An 18958-nucleotide genomic window follows, 5' to 3' on the forward strand; every position below is an offset into this window, starting at 1 on the left:
TTTTTTTTTTCCTTATTACTTCTATGTGTTTTATGTATAAATATACAACAACAGTAATTCAGAAGGTAGGTACTACCACAAGCATTATTAATCTGCCCCTGAGCAAAACACTTAACACAACAGATACGAAATGTATGGCAGCACTTGTCCAGGGCTAAGGTGGGATATACTAGAGCTGGTAACTGAGGGGAAATAGTAAAAACCTTCCTGCTGCCGTCACTCGTATTCCTCATTGCTGTCTACTTCAAAATTAGACATGCCCCATTCTAAAGACACTCACCTGTGTGCCCCCAGGTTTATACAGGTGATTCCCAGGTTATATCGGGACCTGATGAACCCCGGCTGCAGCTCAAGGGCCCTTGTGTACGCCTCCACTGCCTCCTCACTGCGATCCCCGTTTGCCAGTGTGGCTCCAAGACGATTCCACAACAAGTAATCCTGAATCAACAGGTAGGAATGATGATGTGAGGCAGATGTTGAAAGTTTGGTAAAGACATCCTAACTATTATTGTTCTCTATATGAAGATCTGTTTCTGGATAATATTCTAACTGTATACTTTAGGGTCAATAATGGAGTAACTGGTGTTGTCAGTCTCTGCTCCATGGTTACTGGTCTTTTAGAACCGGTCCTGCTTTTGGTTTTTTTTTAATTACCCAACAAATTAGATTTTCTTTTTAATCGATGAGATTTTGTGTATTGCCTTGGTTGGAAATGTATGTATTCCAGTAACTCTACACGGTGTAATAAATGTAAGTTGTTAAAAAGTCATTGTCAGTATTTTTAATCACCAAGTGATTTATATTAAAAATGTTTAAAACGAAATCACTTTGTGATACCAAGGTTTGTGATGCTACTAATAATCCACACAACCATTGTTTACATGTTCTTCCCCAAGTGTGAGTGTGTTTTCTTCTCTGTTGTGTGCTAGCCATGTGATGGACCGGTAACCTGAGCAGGGTGTACACTACTTTCTACAATGATCAGGCTTTGGTGACAGATGCGTCGTTATTCTATAGCTTTTGGACATCTTTACTTCACTATGTTTTGTTGAATTTATTATATGATTTTTAACCTGAATTACGAAAGCGAAAAAGTGACTGTCTTTTTGTGTGTTTAAAGTGAAATAGAGGTGAAAAACACATCTGCAGTGACAACGATGTCAGATCAGCAAGTCATAAATTTTTGTGTTGGAGTCTAAAATAACAAGGACACATTTTAGAGGACGAAACAAGATGTATCAGCACCAAAGCAGCCGGATGAGGGTGATTTAAGGAAAGACGAGTTACGTCACACAATGTCCTTGCTCTTGTTTCCTACCTGCAGCTCGACAGGCAAATATTAAGGTCATGGTTTGCTAGCGTGCAGAGGTCTTTCATCTCAGGATAAGCTTGGTGGGGGGATAAATGATCACCCTTTGTGTTCAAAGCTCTTTTTTTTTTTTTAAGCAGAGGAGCAGATATTACAAAGTCTAATGTGGGAAGTTTGTCTTAACAGTGAGCAACGCTCTGGTCTAAACATAGTCGGACCAACACTGATTTATAGCGGAAAAAGTTTATAGTTGGTGAAGAATATACTTGTGATGCATCTACACATTTAGTGTGTATTCATGTTAGTTGTGGTTTGCTTTACTGCACAGAGGTTTGCTTGAACATCACATTGTTCAGAAGTGAGAAGCATTTGTGTGCTGATTAAAAGTCACATTTAAAGTGAAATGTCATGCAATGAATACAAAAGGCATTCATGGGTAAATCTTTGAGTATTTCTGCTACTGTAAAAATTACTATAAAAAGTTCAATTAAAGGGCCAATGTGCTTTAAACATCATAAAAGTGCTATTAGGGCTTCATACACATGGCCAAAGTGTTTCTTTCATTGATTCCCTCAATCTTTAGTGGGTGATTTGCTCCTTTCTTACTGCAGGGTGAGCCCCAACACCTTGCTCCAATTTGATGACGTGTTCTCACTTTGATGACAAATTTGACGCGGCACTGAGCTGGAGAAGCCGCACCTCCAGGAAGCTCTTTTTTGTGATTGACATCTAAACAGACACGCCCACTAAGGTGCGCATTTCAGCGTCCTTCGCGCAGTGCTATGTATGTATTTTCTAGTGTTGTGTTCAAGACCGCACTATCCGAGACCAAGACTTGCCCGAGACCAGCATGCACCGAGACCAAGACAAGACCAAGACTTTCGGGAGCCGAGACCGAGTCAAGACCAAGACCGAGACAAACCGAGACCAAGACCAAGACCATAAACATTTTTTTTTTCAATTTAAAAAAATAAATAAATAAATAATGGCAAGGTTCAACAGTTAAATAACATCTCTCTTTAATTTTAGTTTATTTTAAATACATTTGACGGACAAAAAAAAAGGTGCCTGCAAAAAATTAACTAAAATATTAAAACTACTACTGCTACTGATAAATTCACAATTATTCTACATATTTGAAAACAAGATTTTTATGTCAGCTGAATGTACAGCAAGTGTTTAAAAGCATTTCTGCCAAGAAATAATGATTCTTTATTCTGATTCTTTCAGTTGTTCAGGTTTAACAGGTCACAGATTTCACAAGATAAGATTTTAGTTTGAAAAAGCCTTTACACAGGTTATTTTTATTAATTCACTTAGTTGATATAGTTTAATTTGGTTGCTGTAATATAACTGGATATTCAATTCACAAAGATTTCCAACTGTAACTGTAAAAGTGAAACTTTCTGAAATAAAACTACAAACAAGTTGTCAGCAGTGTAAAAAACATAGAGCTACAGGTAGATGTGAAACTAAATAAAACAAACTCAAACCCTGGAAAAGTCATGTAACAAATTAATCAATAGTTATTATATATATATATATATATATTATTATTATTATTCTGGATACAGTGGAAACAGAAACTATAAAAAATAATTATATTTTGAACCTGTTTATATTGTGGGGAACATATTATATACATAAATGTAATTGGAGTCTAAAGTCACAAAAAAACCACCACTTTAAAAATATTTAATATTATTTGAGTGCAACTCTGCGGCGATGACGCGCTGGTGACGACATAAACCAAGATGGCGGCGGCCCGGACTACAGCCGACATTATGTAATAAAGCCTTAAAAGACATGGATATAATGAAAAGAGTGGATGGACAGATGCATAAACATGCAGACTTTCACACGGACACACACGGACTTATTAAACACACACGGACTTATTAAACACACACGGACTTATTAAACACACACGGACTTATTAAACACACACGGACCTCAGTAAACACGGTAAACGGAACAGGCTTCACCGCTCGGCTGGCACTAGGACCCAGAGGCAGAGTAAGTGCGTCCCCTATCCAGCATTCATAGGCTGTAATATCATCAGTTTATCATTTTACCAGTTATTAGAGCTACTGTCTTTACCAGGGAGATAATATTTATTACTGGTGATTGTTTTCAGGAGTTTTACTGAGATTTTTACCGGTGATTAGTTCATATCTCCCTTGCGCTCCGCGGTCCAAACTGACACCGGAGCCACACAGTATGAATGTGTCACACACGTCACTCAGTCACAATAAGGAAGGTTGTGGTCATTATACGGGGTGGATTAAATAATGAATAAAGGATTGTTTTATCCCGTTCTTCTCCGTGTTATTATCACATTATAAAAATGTTTAAAAATAGCAGGAATTAGTGCTGGTCTCGAACGGTCTTGACGGAAAATCCCGAGTCCGGGCAGCCCGAGTCCAAGACAAGACCGAGTCAAAATGCTTCAGAGTCCGAGACAAGACCAAGACCTTTAAAATTTGGTCTCGAGACCGGTCTCGAGACCAAGACCGGTCTTGACCACCACAACACTAGTATTTTCTACAGTCTATGTATGTACCGGCGAATGTGCTCAGCTACGGAGGGGGTGGGAGGAGGGCGGGCCATCCTGTGGCCCTACCTCACCTTGCAGGGAGGAGGAAGTCCCGTCGATAGACACACCCACTTATGAATATGCATAACTAGGCTGCAAATCAGCCTGTTTGTATAGAGTTGCTCAGAAAGTGACTTTTCAGGGGCTAAAACTCTAGAAAACAGACTAGTTTGGAAAAATAAACCTCAAATACTATGTTTTTGGGATTCTTAGAACAAATGGAGATGTGCCTGAGAAAACGCAGGACATGGGACCTTTAAAAATACACAACAGAAGAATGTAAAAAAAAAAAAACACTTTCTAATTTATAGACATGACATACTGTAAGTATACCCATGACACACAAAGAGCTGACTAGATTTGGCGAAAACCAAAACAATGTTTAGACTTTTCCTCTGTGCTTCTTATACTCAATGATAATTATCATGATGCAATGTTTTCACTGCATCAGGCTGAGACAGCTGGAAACAAACATCTGTCACACATGCTTATACTTCTGCCATCTGTCTTTCCCACTCTTTTTAAATACTTGAAGATGACTATTTGCATATGTGTGATGACAGGTTGAGGTGAGTGGTGGTGGTTGGTTGAATCTGCATATCAATGATTTGGTTTATTGACGGGGGGATCAGTTTGTCAAAGTATGGTAAACTGATCATTCTCAGTTATCCAAGTTGTGCTTATTATAGTAGCTTAGTTTAAGCAACTGCATTTAGTTTAAGTTTGGCTTAAGTATATTTTACCTTTCATCCATGTGACTGAACAACTGAAGAAGAAGTTAAAAAATTAACTTCTGTAAATCAACTTACTTTACTGAGGTTCTCTTAGAACAGGTAAATATACCAAAGCCCAGCCATAAAATGTCATTCAACCTCAAAGACTTTTGGACAATCATTGTCTATTGTCTTTAGATATTATTTACTTACTATTTAAGGTCTGTGAATGTGATGACGATGTTGTTGGTTCCATCCAAAAACATCAAACAGATATATTTCTCTGCATGATCATCCCCAGAAATGGTGACATCATCCCAGCACAAACTACCTCAAACTTTAATGTGTTGTTTTTATTGCTAAATGAACTATGCGTCAAAATGTAACCATTAGTTTGCTAAATGATGATGTCTTTATAATCACCAACAATGGCACTGTTGGATTTTATAATCTTGTTGGTCTAAAGAAAAAAACAACAGAACCAAACTGAAACCAGACATAATGACTCATATGTTGCAGGAAAAAGCAGAGCCATTCCTCCTTAAAATGACAAATGAATATGATGATAAGTGTGAAACTGCTCAATCTTTAATTTTAAGTTTTAATTGTAAGAGGACATTTTGTGTAAAAACGGTATTTACAGTAGTGTTAGTGCATCTGTGAAGGTTTGTTTTTGTGGATCTGTGATGTGGTCGGAAAAAGCCTCAAAAACAATCGTTTTATTTATAAACTTAAAAAATTAAATGTGAAATAGAAAAACTATGCATGTAGTTTAATTTGATGCATTTACACATTTTAAGTGAATCAAAAATACATAATTATGAATTAGTGATCAGGCTTTTCATGTATTGTGTAATTGAATGTGTTGTAGCTTGTTTGGATCAGTGTTGCCGTCTGACCTCAGGCCGTACTGACAGGGCTGTGTTGAAGGCGTCCACAGCTTTGCTGAACTCTCCACTGAGGTTGTAGAGCACTCCCAGGCCCGTCTGCAAATCGGGGTCAATGCTGTCTGAGTTGTGCTGAACCGCTTCCAGGAAGAGCTCCTTAACATCGGGTAGCAAGGCACTGGACACACACACACACACACACACACACACACACAAACCACAGAAATGTTCCTTCATCAAATTCAAACATAACATCAACTGTGCAACGTCAACCATTTCCTGCACTGGCATAAATTACGTAGATCTTTCCTTTCATCACTTTTGTTAATGACTACAGATCTTTCTCTAAGGACAAACTCATCGTCAAAGAACAAAAACCCACATAAAATATAAGGAATGTCTTCCAGACAGCTCTGTCTGCTTCGGAGGCCATTGAGTGCTCCACTTTTAAACTAGAGATAAGAGTTGGCCTTTGATGGTATGGTACGTCTTGGATTCCAGTAACATTACAAAGAGTGGAGCAGAAAGCTCTGTGAGCGCAGAGAATGAGCACAATAGAGCCGAGAAGATACTGATGGTGTGTGTGTGTGTGTGTGTGTGTGCAGCAGATATAAAATGGATGATGTTGCATAAAGGAAAGTAGACCACAGTAATTGGGTTGTACCTGTATTTTGTCCTATGCTGATAAAGTGCTGCTTTACTTTGGAAGCGCAATTTTCCTTTTAGCTGGACTATTCCCACCAACCTCATTCATCTGACACAACAACACACAGACAGCTGGGCTTTTACAGAGTGATACACACCCCTCCATTACTACTTTTACTACAGCCATATTACAGGCTGAGGCTGTAGAACCTTAAGATAAATGTGTATCTTCCTGTCAGAGTAACAATAGTCCACGTAAAACAAAGAGACACCTGTGAACAGATAATCTCTCATGTTTGTGAGTAAAGTGAAACTCTGTTTTTTGTGTCACTTTATGAAAAGTTTTCTATTTCAATTTAACATGACCGTTTGGGTTTGACTTTGTTACCCCGAGCATCATCATTATTATTATTAGTTGGTTGGTAGACAATAATACACATGTAGTGATTGTTTGCTTACACTGTTGATCTAAAGGTAATAAAACAAAGTAAATATCTTTGCATAAAACCTTGTAAAACCTCAAACACGCAGGACAGTGATGTCTAGGAGCTCACCTTTAAAATCAATACATCATGTAGCTATACGAGGTGAGGTCTTTTCATTGGTCAAAGCTACTCTTTTTTTTTTTTTTTTTTATACTCATACAAAATTCTGAAAAAAAAAAAAAATTCTGAAAATTTATAAAAATGTTTTTCTGCAATAGAACTCTTCATATCAATAAAGACGCACGCAGTGATTTCTAGGATTAATATAGAAAATTTTTTGTGTTGGGACATCAAAAAACAAAACAAAACTGTGAGGAAAAAAAAACACACACACCAGCAGAAAATAAAAACCTCTCACCCAAATTCTGGGCTCAGCAGGACAGGAACCCTTGATCTCTATACTGTGGAATACTAATGCTAATTATTGCCCCAGTTAGCTGCTATTTTCACTTGTAGGAAAATGTATGTTTTTTACGGAAGCGGGTTAGGGTTAATTTTGATGGAGAAAATTATTTTGGGCAAATCAAGAATAAAGTCAAAATGTCGAGATTAAAGTTGAAATTTCGAGAATAAATTAAATAGATTAAAGTAAAAATTAACTGATGAAGTCAAATCAATTCAACATGACATCAAACAGCAGATGGTGGCCATCTACAAAATGCTGTGTATCGATGAATGCGTTGATACTTCAAAGTTGAGTTTAATAAAGAGATTCTTGCCTTTTTAGCTCATAAACATGGCTTTGTACACTCTTTAAGGTCTGTGAAGACCAGTCAAGTTTTAAAGAGATGGAGCATTCAGTCCCGTCTGTGTTCCATTGTATTTTTAAATTGTATTTGTAACTTGTACATATGGCAACAAACTTTGTTGTGTTCTATTCTGTGGCTATTAAGGAGCAGTACAGAAACTGAATAGGGTCAGTTTTGATGGAGACTGTTGTTGTATATGGTGGATTGGTCCTGGTCCACTTCCGTAGATTTTACTTTAATAGCAAATCTTTGACTTTTATTACATTATTGTACTTTTCGACTTTGATCTTGACATTATAATTCAACTTCATTTTCAAAATTTCAACTTTAATCTTGACATTTCGACTTTATTCTTGATTTGTCCAAAATGATCATAATTGGCCCTAATCCTCTTTCATACTTTTTGGCAACCAATGAATTCTCTGATATTGTCAACCCTGTGCATAGCTGGTGAAAACCTGGAGAATGTGGATGGTCAAAAAGGCAATTTCCAGGTTTCACAATGACAATCTTTCAACTGAGAGAATGTGTTGCTCACTGTCACTCCACCAAACAGCCATGAGTGAGTTAACCAAATACAACTCAAATGCACAATCTCTTGATTAGACAGTGAAGGAACATGTCTTCTATACCTGCCGATGGTGGAAACATGGGACATCTTTCGTTTGTTCGGAGAAGCCACTAGGTGTGGCTTCCCCTTCAACAGTTGCTTGTATTTCGGGTTGTGCCGTAACCATCGCAGCAGGGCTTCGCAGGCATCGTGCCTCATGCCGGTGTTGGTCAGGCTCACTGCCAGAGCCATGAGGGCTGGAAGGTTGTTTGGGTGGAGCTCCAAGCACCTGCATGGAGACGGTTGTCAGCTCAGCACTTCAAAGAGAATTCTACATTTGACAGACAGTAATTGTTGCCGGTCAAAGCAGGCAGACACTTATGATTTCTGGGGTGAACCACCTCTCCTCTCTTCTCCTGTCTTGTCTCTTCTGCAGACTGCTTGGTTTGCAGGGTGTCAACAGATTTGAATAAATTTTATAAAATTTGCATTTAGGCAAAAACCCCTGTGGCGATTATTGTAGAGATGAAAAGTGCATTTGCTGAGAGTGCTGGAAAAAATACTGTATATTCCTGGTTATATCATTGGACAGAGCCAGCCAAGGTTTCCTACTTGGATTATAAAAGGGGGTAAAGAAGAAGCCCCGTACTGAAAGAACATCGTGGATTAGTTAGAACAGAAGTGGCGAGGCCAAAACAAGATTTAGCATTTATCGACAGAAGTTTGAAGCCAGACTTGCAACATCTAAAGTGCCAACTTCCTTAACACCACCCTAATCTGTGGCAAACTAAATAACTTCAGTCCTACATGGCAGAGTAGCATTGGTAAAGATTACATAAACTCTGCTTCAGACCACTGTACATCACTGTTCCCTTTTTAAAAATAAGTTTCTTGTACAAGATAAAAAATAAATAAAATAATTAGCAAATACTTTTCTGATCCACAGAGACCAAACAACCCAGTTTTTTCAAACAGTAAAACTAAAGTTTTTGCTCATCATCATCATCATCATCAAAAAAAAACAAATTCGTCAGTATCAGCATTTAAAAAATAAAAGCATAAAGCACTATTGTACTGCAATGTTTGCCTTTTAAAGTAGTGTCAATGCTGCAACAACAGGACTAATGCCAGATTTACACCTAATCTCACTTCATACCTCAATACTCCTCTCACAGATGGAGCGATTATATAATAAACAAAGAAACACTGTGTAACCGAAGATTTTTACATGACTACAGAACAGGGATGAGTAAATAAAACTAATGTTGCCGTTTTTAATCAATTTATTCTGGAAAACGATTGCTTGTCTTCATAATGTCTTTATTATATAGCACTTAAAAAACAAACAAACATTTCTTTCTGTTGACTTTTATCCTCTTGTGAATGCTGATGACTTGTTTACATTCACACTCACAGAAAAGGGCAATTTCTGGCTTCAGCAGTGTTATGATTGAAAGTTGGCCACTTCTCGTGCAGCGTGTGATTATTCTCAGGGAGGGAAATTGCAGTTGCCACAAAAAAAACAAACAGGAAGTGCCATTGACAGGGACTGTTGTGGTTGTAAACTGTTTTCATCAAAGTTTAGGTTACATTCTCTTCTTATTTTAGGCTGAGTGAACAGCAGTTAAAAAAAAAATATCATTCAAACCTCTGCGTCTAATTTCATGCACCAGGCATTATTATCCTTTAACATCTCCACTGTGTTTCATCTGTTCAAGCATATGGAGCGATAACAGCTGACTGCTCTGCTCCATCTGAGGGGACATTGGGGTCTGTAAATAGCAATCAAATGCAGTTGGTGTTCATTACCTCTGGAGGGAGACAATCGCTGCCTGCTCATTCTCATTTTCAGCCTGTGTGGTCCCCAAAACTTGCCAAGCCTGCATTAAAAGCAGAAACCAACAGGGAATGGTGAGCATCAGGGTGGAAACATGGCTTTCACTGACTGTGTGAAGCTAAAGGGACTGGAACTAAAGTTTTGAGCAGTGAATGAAACGCAGAGCGACCCGTGTCAGGCTGAAGCATCGGTGTGTTCATAGCTCACATCAATTCAACAAATGTCATGATGTTATCCAATGACAAATTAATCAAACTTCATCGAAAGCATGTGTTTTACTTTGTGAACAATAGAAGTAAAAAAAATAAACAAACTGGAATCAATTTGACTTCAAAAATCAAATCCATGGAATTATTTTACGCTCAAGATTTTCCAAGATTTATTTATAATAATGCATTAATTTTATATAGCACTTTATCATAGACAATCGCTTTACAGAATTAAGGGATTATTCTTTCACTCCACACTTAGTGGTGGTGAGCTACTATTGTAGCCACAGCTGCCCTGTGGCAGACTGACGGAGGCAAGGCTGCCATAGTATGCCATCAGCCCTTCCGACCACCAACAACACTCACTCACACACTACATTCATACTAGACAATGTGGGTGAAGTGCCTTGCCCAAGGACACAATGACAGATGCCACTGGGGTGACTGTACCCCACTGTACAGCAGCAATTCTTAAATAACTGCATGTGAAGTTCCTTGAAGTTTCACCATCAATTATCATTAGTTTTATGTTCCAGGTGAAGGTGTATAATCATTTCCATCATCTTAAAAATGACAAAGTGAGGCTTTGACCCAACATTTCAGTTCAATAAAATATGTAATCTAAATGAATACTTTATTCATGCTTAAGAAAATGGTTGATTTTTAAGTCTTGAGGTTTTTTTTTTTTTAGCACTTGCAATCACTGCAACACACTTACCAGTACATTACTACATCAGGTTTACAGACAGGTCACTTTTTTCCCCCAATAAATAATTCTGTTTTTAAATTGAAAAATTGGATGAAAAATATTTTGAAAGGAGCAAATTAACTAAACAAACTAAAAATCTGCCGTAAACACTTGATTATGTCATTATAATGTCAAATATGTATGTTATTAAACAATTTACCGTCGCCAATAACTGAATGTTAGTTTTTACGCCTGTTTTTCTTGAGTCTAAGACCATCTTTAATCAGAATAAAAGCTCAATTAGGGTGTTTGCGGTATTTCAGCTGTGCAACAATGATACCCTTAATCTGACATCCAAAAAGTGAGATTAGGAGATTACTCATCTCTATTATGTGACTATATGAGCAGGTTTAAAACCTGTGATGATTCACTTACATTTGCCTCTGGGAAAAGAGTGAAGAAAGTATTTCTGAATGAATCAGACATTCTCCAAAGTGGGTCAATAAACCACGAGGCATGCTAGAGAGAATTTAGGAATATGATTATTACTACACCACATGGATCATCATTTTCTCTGAATATGAGCCATGCATATGCCAATACAGTTTGGGGGGAATTTTAAAGCATTTTGTGTTAAAAAGTAATTTCTTTAGGAAAAAAAAAAGCAAAAAAAACATCAGAATGGTCAATTATTCAGTTCATTGAGCCCATAGAAATTTTCCTCATGAGGAAGATCAGCTTGTGCTACACTAAAGCACTCTCTAACATGTGCATTGAGGGTCTGGGTACTGCCTGCTAAATGTGCCTCACATCCTGTGGTTTCTCAGGTGCTTTTCCCCTTCTCACAACATGATAGTCAGTGAGGTTAGTTTGAGCCCAAACCAGCTGGAAATCTGAAGGAAAGCATTTTTTATCACCTATATCTCTGTCTCCTTGGACAAATAACTCACATGAAGACCTTGGAATTTATTTATACGTACCCTGAGTTGAGGGAAAAAAATGGGATGACTTTACCTCAGAGTCATGAGGATCCTGCAATACAGCCGCCTCAAGCATAAGCACAGCGTTTGGCAAGTCTCCCTCTCGGGATTTCTTTAGTCCCTCTTCAAATGCATTCGGCAAGTCCTTATAAGGATTATCTGTGTGGAAGTAGTAACCCTGTCAGAAAAGAAATAACAAACAGGGGCCGGGGGCCACGTCAGTTTCTCTCCCCTATCTTTTGTTCTCACCAAAGCAAGTGTCCCAAACAGCTGTGTGTTTTAAGAAAAGGTCCAGCAGTAGGAATCGATCTTTCTAGCTTCACATCCACCCTAGGCCGAGCTCTTGGGGGTTTGTCTGTTCTCTTTAAATGTTAATCTTTGCATTTTCAATCTGTGATTACCTTGGTGTGTTGCTTGCTTTGGGGCACAATGACTTTGAACCTACGTTTCTTTTTCAAGAAGTGGCTCTGCGCTGGAATCAGGCAGAAAGTCAGAGATCCGACACTGGGAAGGTCAGCTGCTGTGCTCACAGATATTTAATATTCAAGATGATCTACATGATCTACATGAATCTCTTTAGAAATGGTGTCATACATGGATGAGTGATAACACACATTTTAAAGACACTCGGTGTGTAAATAAGTGGAATAAAACAGTATTTAGTGCCACCTGAATAGATGTATTTCTATGGTCATCTGATGTTGGACCAATATTAATCCTTGTATTTTCAGTTTATGTTGTGTTTTTTTGTTGTTGTTTGTCTGTTCTTTTTATTTTTCAGTATATTTTTCTCTTATTTTGTTGTTGTTGGTATTATTTAAATTATGCAATCTCAGTGTGTGTTTTTGGTGTCGTTTTTTATGTTTCTCTGTTATTTTTGTCTATTTTATAGTGATATTGTCTTTGTCATTTTGTGTGTTGCTGGTAATTAGTGACGTGCAGATAGGGTAGACAGTGCCTACCCACGGGTGAAATGATATTGATTGTTTTAATTATAATATAATTTTTCCATTTCCGATAGTTGACAGTACCTATAAGTTTGAAAGTGTCAGCATTTTGTGCTTTTCATAGCCCAAATGACTAAACATCGCTATTTCCTGGTACGTCAGAGACGCTGCAGTCTTACTCCGCTGTAAGGCAGGAGGAGGCCACGCCCCCTCCAAAAGACACATTGCTGCTCTGCCTCTGTTCCCATAGCGTGTTTTTGTGTTTGCGCATGCGCAATCAGTTCCCCAAGATAAAAACCATTTACGTCCAAAGGCAGCTCTCTACGCTGCCTTTGGACGTAACCGTGCTATGCTAAATTCTATACGTACGTTCACAGTGTATTAGTAAATTGGTATCACGTGGCCGCTGCTGCTATGTTCTCTAGCTAGTGGGCAGGATAACACTACATGCGGGATGACAGCGCTAGAGAGGAAAAACGACAGCTTTTAAAAGATGGGAGACCATATATATTAAATAATTGTTTATGTTTCTTTAATGGTGTTTTACGATGTTGATTTTGTTTGATTAACACTTGCCAGCAGAAACATATGACATTGTCATTGGTGTTGATATTGGTCGTCTCTATTTGCAACGCCCTGCCTACCCAACCCGAGTGTCATTTTGCGTATTTTGTTGTTTTTTGTTGTTTTTATTATTCAGTATATTTTTTCTTATTTTGTGTGTTTTTGTTGTCATTTTGTGAGTTGCTGGTAATATTCAGTGTGATTATCATTCTCAACTAAAAATAAACATTATAAAATTGTATTTTTAATGCTTTAATGTATGTTATTGAATCAATTTTGCACTAAACAGCCATAACACGAAGGCTATGTAACAAAAAAGGAAAAGAAAAACTGTTTGTCTAAAAATGGAGCATGAAGCACAATCAAATCAAAAAACGTTTGCATCAGAACAACATCCTGATGATGACCAAGCACCTTCTCATGAGGAGACACAGAAGATGGAATCTGCGACTGCTCGTTCTCTGTCAGCCAGTTCCGTCGAGCCAGCTCTTCCCACTCCGCCTGCATCTTATCCCAGAACTCAGTGTCTGACTGCAGGCATCAGAGGAGGGGGTGGTGGTGGGGGTGTTGGGGGGACAGAAAAATGGACAGATAGGGAAGTAAAAAAAAAAAAAAAAACCCATTATTCACAGTAATAATTTCCAATCATCACTGTTGGAAATGTCACCACTGTCTGGCTTTATGCCTCGCTGTAATATATGATGTGCAAACTATTAGTGACTCATCACATTTGCATGTAGAAAATTAGATGTTTTCAATGCAAAAAAAAAAAGGAATAACTCTCCCCACAAAAGTCAGTTCAGTGAATTAACCTTTGCCTCGTTTCCCGTTAAAAAAACACACTCACAAAGGTGACGGTCTGTGATTTGTTTTCTAACACATCAAAAAGAAAACATGCAAAAGGTTAAAGTTTCTTGATAGAGATCCTGAATAAATGTCAGATATTGACTTTGAAGTCTCTAATAAGCTTGACATTTTGGGCCATTTACTTCTTTTTGCATTTCAATCAGATGACCAGCATGTAAGGTTATCATAGATGGATTACCTGTCAGGTTATTATGCTGAGATTTTTTTACCTTCTGGACAGTATTTTGTTTTCTATAGGAAACTGAAGCTAGTGGGGTGATATAAATATTTAAAAACATTCCAAACTCATGTATGCTAATTTATCAGTCTATAAATAACCAGGCTGTTTGTGTTTTCAGGTTCTATTTTCAGAAAACATTACTTTAGCCTGTAGAACATTAAGATTGAAAAGCATTCCTCCGACTGAAACGACGTACGTCTAGCTACAATAAAACAAACAAAAAAAAAAAGGCTGTCATGATTAATAATGGAATAAAACTACAGAGAAGGGAGTCATTTTGGCAGTAAAAAAGAAGAAAGCTGTGAACTTCTTTTGCTTTTCAGAAAAATAAAACTAATAGACATCAGAAATCAACAGAGCTGAAAAGTTCTGGAATGCCTCAAATCAACAGTTTATTGTAATCAGAATAATATTTGAATTATTAGCCTTTTTTAATCAATTAAAAGTATGTATATATTGTAGCAACGAAGAATCAGTTTCAAAGAATTTAGAATTTTATACTAGATAGTTTAAACAAACTTTTCACAAACCAACTTCAAAATATACAATGCAAAGGTCAAATTACATGTACAGTATGTGGAGCAGTACATCACACCAAAGCAGGAATGATAGTTAGTTGATCAGTGAAATATGGACTTTTAAGGTGAGCAAGACACAACAAAGTTAACAAAAAACCAACCATTTATTCATCTGTTTATCTTTAATATTTATTTACTAGGTATTATTGGGCGCTGTTTCAGCAGCCTCAAATATTTACTAATAAAGACACAACATATTAATATGTTGTCTTTATTTTTGGACTGTTGGAATAAGTAAAAATATCTAGAAAAACCCCACATTTGCTCTTAGAGAGCTTACAAAAGTAACAATAAAGTTAATTTGAATTAATCCAAAGAAATTCAACTTGCTTTGCAATTTCTTTGAAAGCATTTCAGCTCTCAGTCCAAAGGCTTCGTCAATATTCAATCACAGTACAGCAGACCAGACCTCAGAGGTGCACAAACATCTAAAGAAACCACAAAAGTCCACTCAGACAACGAGCTTCAGATTCTAACTAAAGAGAAACAGTGGTGGGATTGGTGAAAGACTGTTTGTGAAACAAAAACCACAGCAAATATCGTGCCACCTACAACACAATCTTGTGATTCCAAAATATTCAGCACCTATTAAGAGTTTAAACCAATCAAAGTAATTCACTTTTATGACTATATTTAGGTTAAATGTATCACTTTTAGTTTAATCTACAACATCGACCCCCGCCTTTCTGAAAGAGAATTGTTTCCCCTATTGAATAACTATTTTCTCAGATGACTGATTTCATCATTGGTGTCTGTTGTCTTGTCACAGGCTGAGTAAACCACTAACAACCAAACCAAATAGAGCAGAACAGCCGCCTGCGACTTACAGAGTCCACTATAGAACTCATCAGCACATGGCAGCGCTGTCCTGTCAGTGTGTGAGCTCTGAGCGCACAGGGGGTCAGAGGGCTCCACTGTAAGAAAAGCTCTGCTAATGACAAAGGTCTTTCTCTTCTCCGCATGAGATGAGCATTTTGATTGACATGGAGGCATTGGCAGCTTGCTGACGGGAAGGCACGGCAGGTAATTACAGTGACAAATTGCCAGGAGGTGAGACTCCCCTGTTAGCTCTTTCAGGAAGTGCAATATTGAACGGAAATGGAGCTGAGACAGAGGCTGAAGCAGAACATCAGATATCAAATGACTGCTTACATATAAAACAATGCTGGTAGTTTACTGGAGCACCTTTAAATGTAAGGGCAGGGTGAGCCAACGTTTGGGAAACTCTGCAGCCGACAGGACCAAAGAAATACTTAACAAGGAAGAACACTTTGCTTCTAAGCTCTCACAATCACTCCCAGTTTCTTACATAACTCTGGACCAATGCCTTGTCTCCTGTTGTCAGCAAAGTGACAGCTCTTTCTCCAACCCTCTTCTAACTCTGTTACTTTTCCAGTGGTTATGCTCTGCTTATGAATAAGTGAATCCTTGCTATTATTTAGAAGCCAAAAAAATCAGACATTCAAATACGAGATTGTATAATAAGTATCGCACTTTTACCAAAAGGAAACCTCAGGTAGAATACAGACCCTTTCCAAAAAATTAGAATATCATAGAAAAGTTGTTTAATTTCCATAATTCCATTCAAAAAGTTAAACGTTCATAGATTATAGATTCAGAGCCCACAATTTAAACAATTTCAAGTATTTTTTTTGTTTATTTTTACATAATTTGGGCTTCCAGCTCATAAAACCCACGAAAACAGGAATTCAAAAAATTTGAATACTGTGAAGAAATCACCATTTATTTCTCAGTTTTAGCAGAAAAAACGAGGAGAAGGAAGACTGGACTGTTGCACAGTGGTCCAAGGTTCTCTTTTCTGATGAAAGTAAAGTGTGTCTTTCATTCGGGAATCAAGGTCCAAGGGTTTGGAGGAAAACGAGTGAGGAACAGAACCCAAGCTGCTTGAGGTCCAGTGTGAAATATCCAGTCAGTCATGATTTGGGGTGCAATGTTCTGTTCTGTTCCTCACCTGTAGTTTAGAATAGTCCATTGCAAAGAGAGAGAAAACAGGACAGATATAAACAGTAACAGCCTCCCAAGCTGGTTGGACTGAACAGGAATAGTTTGCAAAAGAAAAAGAGAGAAAACAAGAAAAAAAATGAAAACACCCCCCTAGTAATCTATGATTTTGAATTTTTAGAAAAGTTTGAGAGCTAAAATATCTGTATTTGTTTTGTTTTTAAACCTCTGGGGAACGTTCATTGTTATTTCACAAGATGAACCAGCTCAAACATGGAAACGTGAGTATATAGGAAGGAAAGCAGAATACACCAACCTTCTGTTCAATGCAAATTGGAGCGTGATAATGAATTTGTGTAAAAAGGGAAACTCAATAATACAATATAATCATCAATATTTAAAATCAGCAGCACATCAAACCTGTTCAGTGCACTGATCCTTTTTAAAATACAGATCTCCACCATGTGTTTAATTAGAAAAATGGGTAGATCTGCTGACTTCATTTGGATATTTGTTGAAAGCTCTGACTCTAAATCTGTTATTTAAGACTGCACACTTTGAAAACATTCTGAAAACCATCTGGGATGAACACTGTGGTAAATTCACACATGGATGCTGCTTTTCCATGTGCAGGAGACAAAATATGAGTGGTTTGTTTTATTTTCCAAACCATTTTATCACTAATAATCTTCATTATATAATTGAAAATATTTTGTCAGTTTCTTTTTTAATTTGACATTTTAATGACTGAATAGCCTGAGGACTAACGATCAGTGTGGTACTGCTCTTAGGTTTACCTCAGCATTGTTTGTTTACATGAGTTAGTCATACATTTTAAAGTTTATGATGGAGATAACTTATCCTCTTTATTCAAGGGGCTCCTATTACGAGGGTGTCATTATTTACCGGTGACACAGTGGCCTACAAAGAAAGAAAGAAAAAAAAAAAAAAAGGAGGCTGACCTGGCCTTTTAATGTTAATGAGCTACCCACCGCTGAGCCACGCAGGCCAAGTCCTTGGTCAGCGAGACCAAAATAGGAACCCTGAGTCCTGATAATGTCACTCACTGAAGAATTAAATACATTACATTGAACAAAAGGCCATTAATGTTTTTTTGGCAGACAATGTGATTACTTCCCATATCGATGTGACACTTTGGCCCCTGAGATTCATGCTTCATAGGCGAAGTAACTGGTTTCAACTTTGATTTTACAACATGGGTGGCAGCTTCAATCAAAGCTTGTCCAGCTCTAGCATCAATGATTTTTGACAGTTGACCTTCCTTCAATCACCCAATGTAGAAGAAGAAGAATAAGAAGGCCTACATTAGGGTTTGTAACTGGAGTAAATGTTGAGATCCACCATGGAGAAGAACATACTGTACATGCTCCATAGAAAAATCTTCCAATCTTGTCCACTGCAGATTTAAACTAGGGCTTTGTTAGAAATGGCATACTCCCTACTATGCACTACAAACTCAAGTATATACTATAAGTATGGTTAGTATGATAAATGGACTTAAAAATGGACTTGATTTTTATATAGCGCTTTATCACCACACTGAAGCAGTCTCAAAGCGCTTTACATATCAGCTCATTCACCCAATCACTCTCACATTCACACACCAATGGGACAGGACTGTCATGCAAGGCGCTAGTCGACCACTGGGAGCAACTTAGGGTTCAGTGTCTTGCCCAAGGACACTTCGACACATAGTCAGGTACTGGGATCGAACCCCAACCTCTCGACCCTCTACCACCTGAGCCACGGTCGCCTCATAAAAAGATGAAGATTTGAAAAGACCGTTTCACTACTTCAAAGTTTCCAAAGAAACATTTCGAACCTACACCGACAAAAACCGGAAGCACACTGAGGCTAAATATTTCAGTAGATTCTCCACCTTTGACAAAGCATTTTAAGTGAGAAAGTCACCAAGTAGAATATCAACACGTGGTCATTTGATCCAAAAAACTCATGTACACTGCCATTGTGCTACTGACAAAACTTACAAGAGCCCCATTTACAAAATCATTCAAAACTAATGGAAGACAAGATGAAATGCTTTTTTGGGGTTGTTTGATTTTTAACTTGAAGCAGGTGCCAGGACGATTTTACGTTTGGTTGCCAATCCATCATGGGGCGGTTTAGTATGAGTAGTGTGCCCACCATGCA

The 18958-nt window shown here is 37.7% G+C and overlaps 1 protein-coding gene and 1 long non-coding RNA gene across 5 annotated transcripts in view; one reads left to right on the plus strand and one right to left on the minus strand.

Annotated features, from left to right (window-relative positions):
- Positions 1-18958, minus strand: part of pex5la (peroxisomal biogenesis factor 5-like a) — a 114616-nt gene that overhangs the window by 9425 nt on the left and 86233 nt on the right. For 3 of the 4 annotated variants that reach the window (XM_028444960.1, XM_028444959.1, XM_028444961.1), the window contains 6 exons: positions 13574-13690; positions 11683-11826; positions 9744-9814; positions 8017-8223; positions 5518-5683; positions 281-438 (listed from right to left, as the gene is read on the minus strand). In XM_028444960.1, the coding sequence (XP_028300761.1) occupies positions 281-438; positions 5518-5683; positions 8017-8223; positions 9744-9814; positions 11683-11826; positions 13574-13690 (863 nt within the window). The remainder of the gene's footprint in view (positions 1-280; positions 439-5517; positions 5684-8016; positions 8224-9743; positions 9815-11682; positions 11827-13573; positions 13691-18958) is intronic. The other variant, XM_028444962.1, reaches the window with a different exon arrangement.
- LOC114462261 (uncharacterized) overlaps positions 1-18958 on the plus strand; it is a 74802-nt gene that overhangs the window by 2669 nt on the left and 53175 nt on the right. The window contains exon 2 of the long non-coding RNA XR_003673923.1: positions 295-450. This is a non-coding gene — a long non-coding RNA (uncharacterized LOC114462261). The remainder of the gene's footprint in view (positions 1-294; positions 451-18958) is intronic.

Source organism: Gouania willdenowi, chromosome 4, assembly GCF_900634775.1.
Source record: "Gouania willdenowi chromosome 4, fGouWil2.1, whole genome shotgun sequence".
NCBI classification, from domain to species: domain Eukaryota; kingdom Metazoa; phylum Chordata; class Actinopteri; order Blenniiformes; family Gobiesocidae; genus Gouania; species Gouania willdenowi.